Source organism: Apiospora marii (assembly GCF_038362585.1).
Source record: "Apiospora marii strain CBS 49790 chromosome Unknown utg000013l_segment0_segment0, whole genome shotgun sequence".
Taxonomy (NCBI): Eukaryota; Fungi; Ascomycota; class Sordariomycetes; order Amphisphaeriales; family Apiosporaceae; genus Apiospora; species Apiospora marii.
In genome coordinates, this window is record NW_027117384.1 from 1,855,631 (window position 1) to 1,870,335 (window position 14,705).

Sequence of the window (14,705 nt, forward strand, 5' to 3'; positions counted from 1 at the left end):
CAATAGTATCTGTGAAATCGGTATTTGGTATTTGACATTGATGTTTATGTCTGAAGCTGCATGTAACACGTGCTTATAAACTATGCCGCCAACGCCTTGCCAAACGAACTATCCTCTCTGTAAGCAATTGCAACTGTTTGGTATCCTACGCCGTGCCAATGCTAGATGAAAACCCCCTCCTCCATCAACGCTGAATGATGAAGGGCGCTTCTGCCGTGTCTTCTTGCCCAAGTAAGTACATATATGTACCTACGGACAGCCATTACAGACTTTCGTCCTCGCTAAACGTCATCTCGTAGTCCCAATCGTCTCCGGTCTCGCGCGCACGTTCCCTCGCCTGGAAGGCCGCCATCCAGCTCTTGATTTTCTCGCGATACTCAGGGGGTGCGACCCATTTCTTCACCAAGCCTTTCTTCCTCAGTCGCCTCCAGTGCCGTTTCCTTTCCCACGCATCCATATACATGACCTCTCTCTTCGTAAAGTCGTTACCAGAAATCCAATCCGCTACTTCGGCCGCTAGATCGCCAACCTCCTCGCCAACGCGCCACGCGAGCTCACGACCCTTTCCGCCAGTCGTCCATTCGTCGAGCATGAACGGCATGGCATAGGGGAAGTATGGCTCGTGGGGCGACCAGTCGCAAGGCACGCTTGGTGTGCACTCATAGTCTGGCACATACAAGAAGCAAAAAGCAGACTCCAGGGTATACCAAGTGAGGAATATGAAGCTCAATAAACCAAAAGGTGTGAAGGCAAAGCGAGGTTCTCGGCGGTAGAGACGAGGAATCGGAAGATGCATGGCGCTATCGCTGTACGGTTGAAAAGTTGGGGCTATCCAACTGTCGGTTTTTCCCAGGTCGGCAGCCAGGTTCGGTGGTATCTGGTGCTCGGACTGTGCCACCTTGCCCTCGAGACGCTCGATGCCTTGTTTCGCAGAGCGTATACTGAGAAGACCTGTCTTGAGCGATTTACTCATGCGTTCTATCCGTTGTCGTTCCAGCTCTTCCTCTCGCTCTGCGGAGTTGAAGGCACCTGAGGCTTCATCCACTGCTTGAATGGTCTCACTAACAACCTTTTCAAGTGCATCATGATCCAGGTTGGCACCAGCGAGCAACCGGTCGAACTCTGCATCATCCAGGGTTGAGTCATCGATCTGATTGTGACGAAGAATAGCCCGGAGGTCCTCTGACGGTGTGGGGATTTTGGCGGTATTGATCAAGGGCCGGCGCCGCCGTGAGGTCGAACGTGCGCGTCGTGAAGCAGGTTTCGAGCCGTCTCTTCCGGTTCTGCCCAGTCCGTCACTTTTACTTTCTTCCTGCTTGATATTGCCTTCCTGCTTGACTTCGGGCTCCTTAGGCTCCGAATCGCTCTTGCTGGATGCACGGGATCGAGAACCAAAAAGCAGCCTAGAGGCCAGTGAGCCTTTAGCTTCTGGGGCCTTCTCAGGCACGGCACCATCTTCGGTCTTAACTCTGACGGTCGCTGGCGTGTCTACGTAGGCTCCAGTGACGCGCGGAGTCGGTTGACTTAGGGGATCAATTATGTGGTTCTGGCGTGGTGTTTCCTCCTCGCTCGTGGTTGAGGATGTTGGCGAAGGAGCACGAACGGAACCCTTTTCCGAGTAGTTGTCCTGCGGCGCGAAGAGGTTCATCTCGGCTTGAATGCGATCAACCGGGTCAGGCTCCGACGTCGTCTTAATACGTCGTTTCTCTGACAGGGAGTCGCTAGATAGATTGTTCCGCAGTCCAGCGAAACCAACAGATAGTCTTTCTCTAAAGCCCTTAGCTTCTGGATTCCTCAGACTGCGCAGGAAGCGCGGCCTGCTGGTTTCTTTTTCTGGAGGCTCTTGAGGCTCCTGCTTGATAATCGGCTCTTGCCTGATGACCGGCTCTTGCCAGAGTAGTTCCTGTGTGTTTTTTGTGTTGGGAGGGGAAGGACTTGCGCTTGTCGCTCGTGCAAGTTGACGCAGTAGATCGTAGGAATCGTTTCTAGACAAGTCCTTACGTGTCTCAGGGTCGGAAGCTTTGTCGGGGTGGTTTCCGTTGAGGTTCCTTGATGCTGTGAAGGAGCCATTCCTGATCGCATCCCCACCATTTGTTTTGGCAGCATCGAACCCATCAAATGAAGCTCTATGTGAAGGGTGTTGATATGTGCTTTTCCCCAATTCCGGTGATTGCGACTCTGACCGGGCTTCCGAGTTTTTAATGCGGATTTCGTCGAGCCTACTTGTCGCGACAGCTCTTTTGGATCTGGCTTCCATCTCCCGTGCTCTGATCTCATCCAAACGCCGATTGGTTTTCCGGGGAAAACTTTCATCGCTTTCGGGGAACTCGATTCCGGCGGCCTCAATCTCTCGCTGTCGAATTTGTTCTAACCTGGCATCGCTGCGGCGACCGCTGGGACTGTCCGATGCATGAGAGCTTCCACTGGGCGAAGCACGGTTTGCTTCGCGCTCATCTGTCTTTGCAGCCTTAATGCGCGGACTATCAGAGATCTGCAAGTCGCCAGCAGTGAAGTCGGCATCGAGCTGCCAGTTGTAGCTTTTCTCGGGGGAAAGGCTCGGTCGGTTCTTGCTGGGAGAGTTGTAGCTTCTCCGGGGAGAGAATCTTAAACGGTTTTTGCTCGGAGACGACCGCTCTGCATCGACCCGGCTGGGTTCAATAGAAGGCAGGGGCGAGAACCTGTGGTAGTCCTCCTCGCTAAGGAGGCTTTCCGATGACTGTTTTCTCGAGTGAGCTTCCTGACTTGCTCCGTATGGCCCTTGGGCCTCTTGCATGTCGCCGTCGCTCGTCTTGGCAGCGAGGGCATTTGCGGTTTCCGTCACCTTGGGCCCGATACTATTCCTCCTTGAGAAAAGCCCTCTGAAAGAATTACTGCCGTTCGTGAGGTGGTGATTGCGGTCGAACTTCTTAAGCTGCTGGCCGAGATCTCGTCCAGCATTGCGAACGGACCCCAGCTCTTGCGGATCTTTGCCTATCCTTTGAGGCCGAGGAGCCGGGCTAGGCGAGCCCAGCCTGACTCCATCTGCCTCCGCCTTTGCCATGTCGAAGGCATTCTTCAGATCGAACGTCTCGTCGCCCTGGCCATGACCGTCGTCGGTGGCCTTGGCGAGATTCCAGGCTTGCGCCAGCCCCAGCGGCCGCCGTTCGGGGGGGTGGAGCCGGGTGGCATTGGTGATTTATGTTGGGTAGAAGAGCGGCGGCGCAAATATGAATGCGATACGGTAGGTCCTGTGCTCTTGGGTCGAGGGATGCGAGGCGAGTCCGTGCCGGCGGAGGCCCGACTTTGCGAGAAAGAACTTAGGCTGGAGCGCGTACGCGTGCGTAGTGGCGTAGGGTTTCCGTAGTTCGCGGGAGAGGAGGCGTGATGGTGATGATGCGCGTGGGAGTGGGTGTGTGCGTGCGGCTCCCCCGCCTGCTTGTTGGATTCTTTTTCTTTGGAGTCGGTCCGTAGCAATGCCTTTCTCTCGTGGGCGCGACTTGCGAGGGTTGGGCCGATGCTGCGATTTCCGGTTCCAGATAGGGCCTCTGCTGAGGCTTTGCGACACTGCTCGACATTCATTTCCTCGTTGATTGGTGGTAAGGGAGTGGCGGCAGGCGCTGCTGCTGGCCGTTTGCGGATTGGGTGGTCAAATGGGAAGCTGCATGCCGTGTGCGACAGGGCAAGGCAAGTACATCTGCATGGTCCTGTAGTCGCGATGTTGATTGAAATTGCGATTCACAAACCGATTGTCGCTGCATAAAACAATACACAAAATCCAAAAAGACCCAAATCGGGCTATTAAACAATATGAACACGTTATGATTGAAATATATGTAAGGCGGTGATCCAGTCGCGCTTGGCCGTGGGAAAAGGGCGGTGGTAACCCTCAGCTTGCTCAGTTTGGTAGAGAATGGGTCGCCTATTGTTGATACTGGGGGACTTTTTAGTGGAGTTTATAGCGAACCGCGTCACGGTCGGGTTCGTTCTTCCAAATCCACTTCTTCCTAAGCACGCGCAGCACGAGGAGCGCGAGCAGCACGAGCAAAAAAGCACAGGCACAGACGGGCGGCCCCTCTCCGTCAATCAATTGATGACTTGCTTGCCTTCGATGACAGTAAAGATGGGATCTGCCGGGCTGCGACGATTAGATCCAACGGTAGTCTAGTATATAGTACTGCACCAAGCATGTTCCATCATCTTCGTTCGTCATGATCCAGCAATTGACTTTGGTCGTGCCACCTTTGTCATCTGGGGTTCGGTGGGTAGGTAATTGCCAGCAGTAGTTGTACAGGGGGGCGGGGGAACGGTCATCGCTGTGAACAAACAGTGAAGCAGTTGTTCAATAATAAGTATTGATCTGAGAAGAAACCGTCTCGGGTTTGGATTGGAGAAGAATATGACTCTAATAATCGCATTACCTAGTCTATAGGTAAACTACGCAAACGGCGTTATGATGAACCGGGCTTTAGGAACGGTGTGTAGGAAAGTGCTTTCACATGTGTCGCATTTGACAATTACGGACAGAGCCTCGATCCTGGTCCGGGATGTAACGAGATCGCTGGACCTTTATGGAGCAGCACACCACGCAACCAGCAGAACTACCTGGTTCTGATCAGAAGCCGCGATGCGCCTCCTCGGCACATTGGACAACGGCCGAACTTGGCCGCTGTCATCTGAGAATATGACATTCCCGCCCTAGGCAGTGATAGTCGAGGCCTTGCGACTCTGCCAATGCAGATTCTAGAGTCTAGAGCAGTACAGTAAAGAGCTGGCCAGAACCGGTAGGCGGTCAAGTGCCTGTCTGTCTTGGAGCTTATCTGGGATTTGCGTCATGCAAAGACCGCGGATTGGCCCATCGTTTTCGTACTCAACGAACGAACGGGTGGGAATCTGGTGCTAAAGTAGCAGCTGAATCCATGCTTCTCCTGGGTTCTTGGACGAGAGGGCAGAAGGAGGGACAATCAATGGAGGCAAGTGCCAATCTACATCCCAAGTGCCTAGGCTGTAAAAAAAGAGTCCTCGGCCGAGAAATTGATTGGCAAGGGTTCGCATCCACATCTCAAGTACCAAGACCAACCAGACTGGCAGACTGGAGAAAGAACTTCAGCATTCTACTCGTAGCTGTGCGACCGTACTGGAGCACCTGCCTGAGCACCTGAGCACCTGTGCACCTGAGCTACTGTAGCCTCCGGCTTTTATAAAGGAGAGAAGGTGTCTTGCTTCCTGTCAGAAGTCTGTATTGATGCATATCTTGATTCGCTATCCGGCCCCTGTAGCAACCGCTCGCTCATCCCACCTTTTCCGCACCGCATCTGCCCACCTTCGGACACTTCACGGCTCTTCCCCACCATACCAAAGGCGTCTTACTACTAGATATCAGTTTCGCCGCTCCTTTTCCGTCACCATGTCTCCTGGTTTCCTCTCAACCCAGGCCCAGGCCCACGAGAAGCGGCACAAGGTGACCGTCATTGGGTCTGGCAACTGGGGCTCGACCATCTCCAAGATCGTCGCCGAGAACACCAAGGAGCACCCCGAGATCTTCGAGCCCGAGGTGCACATGTGGGTGTATGAGGAGGATGTCGTAATTTCCAAGGACTCCCCTCACTACGACGAGTCTGTGGGCGACCAGCCCCAGAAGCTCACAGACGTCATCAACAAGTACCACGAGAATGTCAAGTACCTGCCTGGCATCAAGCTTCCCAGCAACCTCATTGCCAACCCCTCAGTGGTTGATGCCGTCAAGGACTCTTCCATTTTGATCTTCAACCTCCCCCATCAGTTCATCGACCGGGTGTCGGCCCAGATCAAGGGCAAGATCGTGCCATTCGCCCGAGGAATCTCTTGCATCAAGGGTGTACACGTCACAGATGAGGGCATCTCCCTCTTCTCTGAATGGATAGGCGATGGCCTGGGTATCTACTGTGGCGCCCTGAGCGGCGCAAACATCGCTTCCGAAATCGCCGCCGAGAAGTGGTGCGGCACGACCATCGCCTACGACCCCCCGCCCATGGACAGCTCGCGCAACCCGTCCCCCCGCGCCACGACCCCGATCCGCAGCTCGGCCACCGACCCAGATATCAACCTGAGCATCACTCCGCTCGAGGGCATGCAGCACAAGGACGCCCGCGGCCGTACCAGCAAGACCAAGCTCGTGCCCGTGCCCTCCGAATACCCCCCTCTCGACCACGAGACGTTCCAGACCCTGTTCGAGCGCCCTTACTTCCTCGTCAGCATGGTGTCCGACGTGGCCGGTGTCTCGCTGGGCGGTGCCCTCAAGAACATCGTTGCGTTGGGCGCCGGCTTCGTTGTGGGCCTGGGACTTGGAGACAACGCGAAGTCGGAGATTGTGCGACGAGGTCTGCTCGAGATGATCAAGTTCGGCAAGGAGTTCTTCAAGGAGACGGTACAACCGGAGACGTTCACCATCGAGAGTGCGGGCGTGGCCGATCTGATTACCAGTTGCAGCAGCGGAAGAAACTTCCGGTGCGCAAGCCATGCCGTCGAGCAGGGCGTCAGCGTGGCTGAAATCGAGGCGAAGGAGCTGAACGGCCAGAAGCTGCAAGGCACCACGACGGCGATGGAGGTACACAGCTTCCTGAAGGTCCACAACATGGAGAAGGACTACCCGCTCTTCACTGCGGTCAACGATATCATCGAGGGCAAGAACACCTACCAGGATCTGTTGCAGTTGATCAACAAGCGCAGGAACTAAAGAGGTACCACGAAAAAAGGAATGGACTGGGATATATATACAGGACAGGAGTTTCGGAGGGACGGCTAGGATGGGGCGGCGTGATCTTATAATAGATCGAAAGACGAGCAATGATACCCTCAGCACAAACACTGGTTGCGGTAACTGCACTTATAGGCTGGCAAGGTTTAGAAAACTTATATTAACGAGTTCAAATCCGCAATGACCAAGCGCACAATATAACCAGCGAATGTAATTTGGAGTGGTCTCCTATTCCAGGGGAAGCAATGGACGTTTCAATTCTCACATCCTTCGAGGCCAAATTTGAAATCCACAAGGCTACAAACTACAAATACAAATCTTCATACGGGCATCTGGCCAATGCCAGTTCTACCAGTCGCTCAGCAGCCGATTCTTCTCATTCAGCGTCCCGCCTTCCAACTGCAGCCAACGGTTCTTCCGCCTCCTCGTAGCGACCCTCTCCCCATCATCGCCGTCATCGTCATCCTCCATCGTCCTCTCCCCGTCGCCGAACAACTTGACAAAGACGGCATCGTAGCTCATCCACATCAGGTTCATCAGAACAACCATCGTGACGGCCATCCAGCGCGGCATGTTCCCGTCCTTGTCCGAGACCAGCCGGCCGAACCACATGACCGCCATGAAGAAGGGCAGCCACAGCAGCGAGAAGAGCCACTTGCCCACCTCTTGGCGCCGCCGCGTGATCGTGTACGCCTGCAGCCGGTGCAGGTAGGCCTGGTAGTCGTCGGGCAGGGCGTGCTCCGCGGCGCCGTCCGTGATGAGCTTCAGGTAGCGCGCGCTGGCCTGGGCGTAGTCGGGCTCGGGCCGGCGCACGGGCGCGACGAACTTGTACCACCACTTATTCTTGGGCTTGTCGGGTGCGTTATCGTCGTCATCGTCGTTATGGTTTTGCTCTCGCTCATTGTCGCCGTCGTCGTTGTCGGGCGGCGCATCGGGGAGCCGCGGTTGGTAGAGGGTGTGCGCCAGGAACGGGCGCGGCAGCTCGGGGATCGGCGGCTTCTCCGGCACCGTGATGGGCGCCGGCAGCGCCACCACGGGCGTCTGCACGTCGAGGTAGCCCGCGCCGCCGCCCTCGGTCCGGATGATGGTCGCGTAGTCCTCGGGTGTCACCTCGTACACGACGCCGATGAGGCCCTTGGACCAGGTGGGCGCGCGCGGTGGCAGCGAGGGGAACATGCCGGCCTTTTCGATGTCATCGTCGTCGCTACGCTTGGCAGATGGTGGAGGAGGGAACTGCGGCGGTCGTTGCGGGGGCTTGGGAGGGTCGGGGAGGTGCTTGCGCGGCGCGACGTTGGCGAAGCACGGCTCGCGGTACGGAATGCCCGGCAGGTCGAAGGTGAGGTCGAAGGCCGGGGCCGAGACGTTGACTTTGGACAGGGGGCGGATGCCGCGGACGCCTAGGAAGGTCTCGGCGGACAGGTTGGAGCCGTAGGCGAGGTATAGGTAGGTCCGGGCATTCTTAGGGGATGACGGATCTTTGCCGTCGTTGTCCGGGGAGGCTTGCGCAAGTCGCTCCGGAGAGGTTCTGGGTATGCTGGAGATGGGCGGATATGATGGGGTGGTGTCTTTGCTAGACAGCGCACGCAAGTCCTGGACGCACCGGACGGCTTTGCAGGCCTGTTGGATGCCGGCGGACTTGCAATCCATTATCGGAGATGATGCCATGTCTGATAGGTTGTCTCAAGTGAGGATGGCGATCCGTTACAAAGACAAATTGGATGGATGATGCCTGGAGGATTACATCAATAATAATATGGATCTGGGCGATTAGATAACATCGATCCAGACCGAAGCTTTGATTAATCAGCGGCCCGGATGACTCGGGCCATTTTGATAGCACAAGTATCATGCAACAGAGCTAATGAAATGTGATATTTTGGACCCATTTCACTAAGAATTCATATCAACTTACATAAAACACACTGACATGGTATCTCGACTATCCGTTTTATACGCTTCCGTTATGTTGTTCACATGGATTCGTATCGCAATGCAGCGATCAACACGCTCGATGTTTCTACCCAACTAACCATGACAGGTCGAAGTAATGTAGCTACATTGGTCCAAATTCTTTGTAATACTCAAGCAAGGTGGTCCAATAAAAGGCATTCAAAGAAGGAAAAAGACCAAGGGAACGAAAACCGTAGCATCACACACGCTGTCGCATCACCACTCCCTCAATTCCTTGTCAGGGCCCGAGAATGTTGGGCTGACCCACGCCTTGGCTTCTTTGGATAGACTGCGGACTTGATCCTCGTCGATCTCTATTCCCAGCCCAGGTCCCATCGGCAGCTTGATATACCCCGTCTCAACATCCCAGATCTCCGGGTTCTTGGTGTAGCTTTTCAGGTCCTGCCCTCCGACATTGTAATGGATCCCCAAACTCATCTCCTGGATCGCAAAATTGGCGGATACTGCATCAACCTGGACGCAAGCTGCAAGCGCGATGGGCCCCAGAGGGCAATGGGGTGCCAAGGCCACATCGTAGGTCTCGCACATCGATGCGATCCGACGCATCTCCGATATGCCACCTACATGGGATACGTCGGGTTGGAGGATGTCCACACAGCCAGCCTCCATGAAGGGCCTCACATCCCATCGGGTATGGAGTCGTTCGCCAAGGGCGATGGGTACGCTGCTCAGACCGGCGAGGTCTTTGATGCCACCGATGTTCTCGGACAGCAATGGCTCTTCTACGAAAAGGGGCTCATGGGGGGCGAGCTTCGTTATTAGCTGCTTCGCCATGGGCTTGTGCACCCGGCCATGGAAATCGACGCCTGCATCGATTCCCAATGCCTTGACTGCTTTCACCCGTGCCACGCACTCGTCCAGCTTCCTGGGCGAGTCGAGCCAGCCCAGGTCTTCCGTTGCGTTCATTTTGATGGCATCAAAGCCTTGTGCAATGCGTGCTTTGCTGCCAATCGAGTTAGCTACCATAACACCTGGACGGACTCCATGGTACACACGCTTGCTCCTCAACGTCACCGGGCCTGTCACCCCCTATCCATCCGTAGACTCGCAACTTATCGCGAATCTTGCCCCCGAGCAACTGATAGATCGGCACACCCAGCTTCCTCGCTAGAGACTTGTCAACAAATCGTTTCCCAACGTTGTCATTTACGATTCCAATAGATGCTTACCCTTTAGGTCCCATAAGGCGATATCGATGCCAGACAGTGCGCTCATGAGCACCGGGCCACCTCGGTAGAACCCTCCGCGGTACGACAACTGCCAGATGTGCTCGATGTCACTATATATTCATTAGCGTATCGATGCAGCATTTTCATTGGAAGCTTCGATACTAACTCTGCGTCTAGTCCAACGTAGCGAGTAGCCCAAGACTCAAGACAACCTTCCACTGCCTGGGTGTGGCCTTCGAGCGAGGCCTCGCCCCACCCGGCAACGCCCGAGTCGTCCGTGGTCTTGACAAACAGCCATCGAGGCGGCACGCGGAAGTATTCGATCTTTGCAATCTTGCCCATGTTTCGTAATAACCAAAAAGTCAAGATTACTCAAGTAAATATTCACATTTTCTAATGATGAAGTTGTGAGAGTCAATTACATTCTCCCCTCGTATATAAGACGATGATGGTGTTCTGCGGGGCTGGCTTTGCGTTGTGGTTCGATGGGGATTTTCGGTTCGGGGAACGACAAACCGCGGGGTCGTGTCAACGTGGAGAGGGTGGATTCTCATGCTGCCTTTTCCGAATTGGGATTTAATAGACTAACGTGATTGGCCAGACTCATCCGACGTGCGCCAAAATCGGGATTCCAACTCGTACATAGTCTTTGGGCACGCATCACCTATATATTTCCTCCTGCAATTGACGCTTGGCCATAATTGCCCCCTAATGAGGCTGATGCACAAGTCAAGCATCTCTTCCTATCTCTCTCTGCCGTGGTGGTCAGATAAGACGTATCGGCGACCCGCCGCTTTCCGTATGAGGGAGGCATGGAGTCAAGGAAACCCTGCATGGCAACCTCCGATCTGGAGTCTGGTAACCCTGTTCGCTGCAAGTTGGACAGGTGACGGGGCAGAGACTAAGAGCAGGGAGCAAAAAGATTGCATGCAGCGCTTTAAAACCCAAATGCCCTGTAGAACGTGCCCTCTTTGGGCCGCTGTTTGGATGAGCGATACGTATGTAGGCACAGAATCCGTGTCTCGACGTAGCATTGGCCTATACGTAGTACAAGCGAGGGGCTCAAGACGCATCTACGAGATGGATATTCCATTGAGCCATGGGTGACTACTGTCTTCTGCATATGACACGTGCTGAAGCATGCCTACAGTACATATAACGGTAGGTAGCTCCGGGGTCCCCTTTAAAAACCACGTGTACTATGGTTTAGTATGTATATACATAAGCAATTAGAGATATCAAAGTATGTACTGTAGGAGGATAGGTACTGTAGCATACGACCGGAAAGGAATTCCGGTCGTAGCAGCCCATCCATTTCAAGGCGAATTTGGCAAGTAGGCAGTAGGGAAAAGAAGGTGGCGCAAAGCTGGCTAGAAGGCAGAAAAACGATAGCGCCAACTTAGAGGCGATCAAAGTTTTAGGGCGGCATCTAGATTTCAGGCATGGCCCTGCAGATTTTGATTCAGTTTGACAGGCAGGAGTCGCAGGACCCCTAGGAATCTCTGTCTTCCATGTCTGTTACTACAGTAGATGCCAATAAGCAAGGCAGAGGGTCGGGGGCGAGACTGACTGCATTCACATCAAAATTGAGGAGGGTTGAAAATATCAGTCCGGCCATGGAACCTTCACGGCTACCGACCTAACCAATGTCGTCAGAGACTCACTTAACCTGAGAACCAGTGATTGCAGATGCGCTTTCAATTGGAGCTGTACCACCATGAAGTGAATAATACCTGTATTTTCGGCACGACGAATCGAACAAATGCCACTGGAATTGGTCAATATGTTACCCCTTGCCTTGTTGTCAGTCTCGCTGCATGTATTTTAATAAATTGAATTTCCAGACGAAATTCAATCGATGTCGCAGCAAGTCACTGGTCGAATAAGCCGATATCGCCACAGCCGGCTGGAGCTCGTGCATGCAGCAACCTGCGCAATCCCCTGGAGGGGCCTTACCCCACAGCGGCTCTGACGAATCAGCGCACTTCAATTCTTTTTTCAAGCTCCGTTGCCGCGGACGTGGTATTTCTGCAGTCTACCGCACTCGCACACCCTCTTTCACTACGGCGGCCGTAGGCGTGGTTCGGTTTATTCGACTCATACCTCTAGGTCCCCTAGTTCTTTACTTTTTCCCACCCGCCACAGCTATTTATTTCCCTTCCGTCACCCCGGGTTCAAGAGAGTCACGTCTGAAAAGCTAAAGTTGTGTTGCGTCTCCGGATTTTGACATTTTTTCCTTCTTGCTGCTGGTCCCCATTGTGTCTATTTAGCACAGCACAGCATAGCACAACCGCCCACCATGATGCGAACTAGGCAAGCCTCCAGGGCCGTCAGGGCCTTGGCTCAGGTTTCGCGCACCCAGTGCCAACAGCGCCTCTTCACCTCGTCGGCGGCCGTGTCTGCGGTGAATTCCAAGAAGGCCCCGACTGGCGTGAGAAGCCAGACGACAGCTGCTGCTGTGTATGTTGCCCCGACCAAGTCGTCATCGTGTAAAAACTTATACTGACGTCAAATTACCTAATGCAGTTCCCGCGAGGTACCCGCACCCGCTTTCAACACAGCCGACACCAAGGATGGCAGCCATGTGCAACCCCTCGTGAACCCTCGGGTTCCCGAGATGGACGAGTCGTTCATTGGCAAGAGTGGTGGAGAGATCTTCCACGAGATGATGCTCCGACAGGGTGTCAAGCACGTCTGTATGTACACCAATATTCACCTCGTCCCCGTACAAGCAATCTAACGAATCGCAGTTGGCTACCCTGGCGGTGCCATTCTTCCTGTTTTCGACGCCATCTACAACTCCAAACATTTCGACTTTATCCTCCCGAAACACGAACAAGGTGCTGGACACATGGCTGAGGGCTATGCCCGCGCCTCGGGCAAGCCTGGTGTCGTTCTCGTCACTTCGGGGCCCGGCGCCACGAACGTCATTACCCCCATGCAAGATGCTCTCTCTGACGGCACACCCCTGGTTGTTTTCTGCGGTCAGGTCGTAACCACAGCTATCGGTAGCGATGCTTTCCAGGAGGCCGACGTTATTGGTATTTCGCGTGCCTGCACCAAGTGGAACGTCATGGTCAAGAACGTGGCCGAGCTCCCCAGGCGCATAAACGAGGCCTTTGAGATTGCCACTAGTGGACGTCCCGGACCTGTTCTGGTAGATTTGCCCAAGGATGTCACCGCTAGCATTCTCAGGAAGGCTATTCCTACCGAGACGGCCCTCCCCGCTCTTCCCAGCGCGGCATCGCGCGCCGCTATGGATATGACCCAGAAGCAGTTGAACGTATCTCTGCGCCGCGTTGCTGAGCTCGTGAACAAGGCTAAGAAGCCTGTTATCTACGCTGGCCAGGGTATGGTTAGTGGCAACGGCCCGGCACTCCTGAAAGAGTTCGCCGAAAAGTCCTCCATCCCTGTGACGACTACCCTGCACGGTCTTGGTTCCTTCGACGAGCTTGACGAGAAGTCCCTCTACATGCTTGGTATGCACGGATCCGCTTTTGCCAACATGGCTATGCAGGAATCCGATCTCATCATCGCATTGGGTGCTCGCTTTGACGATCGCGTCACGCTCAACATCGCCAAGTTCGCCCCTGCAGCTAAGGCTGCTGCTGCCGAAGGTCGCGGCGGAATTGTCCACTTCGACATTCTTCCCAAGAACATCAACAAGGTCGTCCAGGCCACAGAAGCGGTAGAAGGCGACGTTGCCGAGAACTTGGCACAGCTGATGCCGCACCTGGAGACGCGAACCATGAGTGAACGTCAGGGTTGGTTCGACCAGATTAGGGGCTGGAAGGAGAAGTGGCCGATGAGCAACTTCAACCGTACCGAGCGAGTGGCACGATCAAGCCCCAGGCCTTGATCGAGAAGCTTAGTGATTTGACCAACGACCGCAAAGATGAGGTGGTCATTGCAACTGGTGTTGGCCAACATCAGATGTGGACCGCTCAGCACTTCAGGTGGCGACACCCGCGAACCATGATTAGCTCTGGTGGTCTGGGTACTATGGGATTCGGTCTGCCGGCTGCCATTGGCGCCAAGGTGGCCCGACCCGACGCTCTTGTCATCGACATTGATGGCGATGCGTCTTTCAATATGACTCTCACCGAGCTCTCTACGGCCGCCCAGTTCAACATTGGCGTGAAGGTCATTGTTCTGAACAACGAGGAGCAGGGTATGGTCACGCAATGGCAGAACCTCTTCTACGAAGACCGATACGCACACACTCACCAGCAGAACCCCGACTTCATGAAGCTGGCAGATGCTATGGGCGTGCAGCACCGCCGTCTCATCAAGCCTGAAGAGGTGGAGGATGCGCTGAAGTGGCTCATCAACTCGGACGGCCCCGCCCTCTTGGAGGTGATGACTGACAAGAAGGTGCCCGTTTTGCCCATGGTTCCTGCTGGCTGTGGATTACACGAGTTCCTTGTGTGGGATCCCGAGGCCGATCTGAAGCGCAGAGAAACAATGAAGAACAGAACCAAGGGCTTACATCAATAGCTTAAGCAGCTCCCATGTTGTACTTCTAGGCGGGTCTGTTCTCCTTTTTCTGTTATTTCCATGTGGCATTACGTCATAGCGTTCTGGGTTTTAAAAAGTGTTTTTGGCGAATTATCGGGGAGTCCATTCAACATTTATGGCAGTTACTGTATATATCCTGAGCGAGAGATCTGTCAAAATAATGGTCTGGCGGAGCTCCTATGAGCATATCAAATAATCATATTGTTCACAAAACGCTCCAAGTACTTCGCACTTTGCAATCTGAATGTGGCATGTCCTCTCGTCGCTCTAGTCAACATCCGGATGGTGTAGATCATCAGGTAAGAGGCAATCCAGCTTCTTTCATCATTGGTCCG

The 14,705-nt window shown here is 54.3% G+C and overlaps 5 protein-coding genes across 5 annotated transcripts; 2 read left to right on the plus strand and 3 right to left on the minus strand.

The window, feature by feature from the left end:
- Positions 1-262: 262 nt before the first annotated feature.
- On the minus strand, positions 263-3,040 carry PG985_015717 (uncharacterized protein; the record flags this gene model as incomplete). The annotated part of the gene is made up of 1 exon (XM_066835483.1): positions 263-3,040. The coding sequence occupies one exon, from the start codon at positions 3,038-3,040 to the stop codon at positions 263-265; it is 2,778 nt and encodes a 925-aa protein (XP_066676686.1).
- A 2,343-nt stretch (positions 3,041-5,383) lies between these two features.
- Positions 5,384-6,691, plus strand: PG985_015718 (glycerol-3-phosphate dehydrogenase; the record flags this gene model as incomplete). Its single annotated transcript, XM_066835484.1, has 1 exon — positions 5,384-6,691. One exon carries the CDS (start codon positions 5,384-5,386, stop codon positions 6,689-6,691), a length of 1,308 nt encoding a protein of 435 aa, XP_066676687.1.
- Positions 6,692-7,060: 369 nt separating this feature from the next.
- PG985_015719 (uncharacterized protein) lies at positions 7,061-8,359 on the minus strand (the record flags this gene model as incomplete). The annotated part of the gene is made up of 1 exon (XM_066835485.1): positions 7,061-8,359. One exon carries the CDS (start codon positions 8,357-8,359, stop codon positions 7,061-7,063), a length of 1,299 nt encoding a protein of 432 aa, XP_066676688.1.
- A 519-nt stretch (positions 8,360-8,878) lies between these two features.
- On the minus strand, positions 8,879-10,194 carry PG985_015720 (mandelate racemase/muconate lactonizing protein-like protein; the record flags this gene model as incomplete). Its single annotated transcript, XM_066835486.1, has 4 exons — positions 8,879-9,626; positions 9,679-9,790; positions 9,853-9,962; positions 10,019-10,194. The coding sequence occupies 4 exons, from the start codon at positions 10,192-10,194 to the stop codon at positions 8,879-8,881; spliced, it is 1,146 nt and encodes a 381-aa protein (XP_066676689.1).
- A 1,957-nt stretch (positions 10,195-12,151) lies between these two features.
- PG985_015721 (acetolactate synthase I/II/III large subunit) lies at positions 12,152-14,349 on the plus strand (the record flags this gene model as incomplete). Its single annotated transcript, XM_066835487.1, has 4 exons — positions 12,152-12,312; positions 12,379-12,548; positions 12,603-13,616; positions 13,682-14,349. 4 exons carry the CDS (start codon positions 12,152-12,154, stop codon positions 14,347-14,349), a joined length of 2,013 nt encoding a protein of 670 aa, XP_066676690.1.
- Positions 14,350-14,705: the final 356 nt, after the last annotated feature.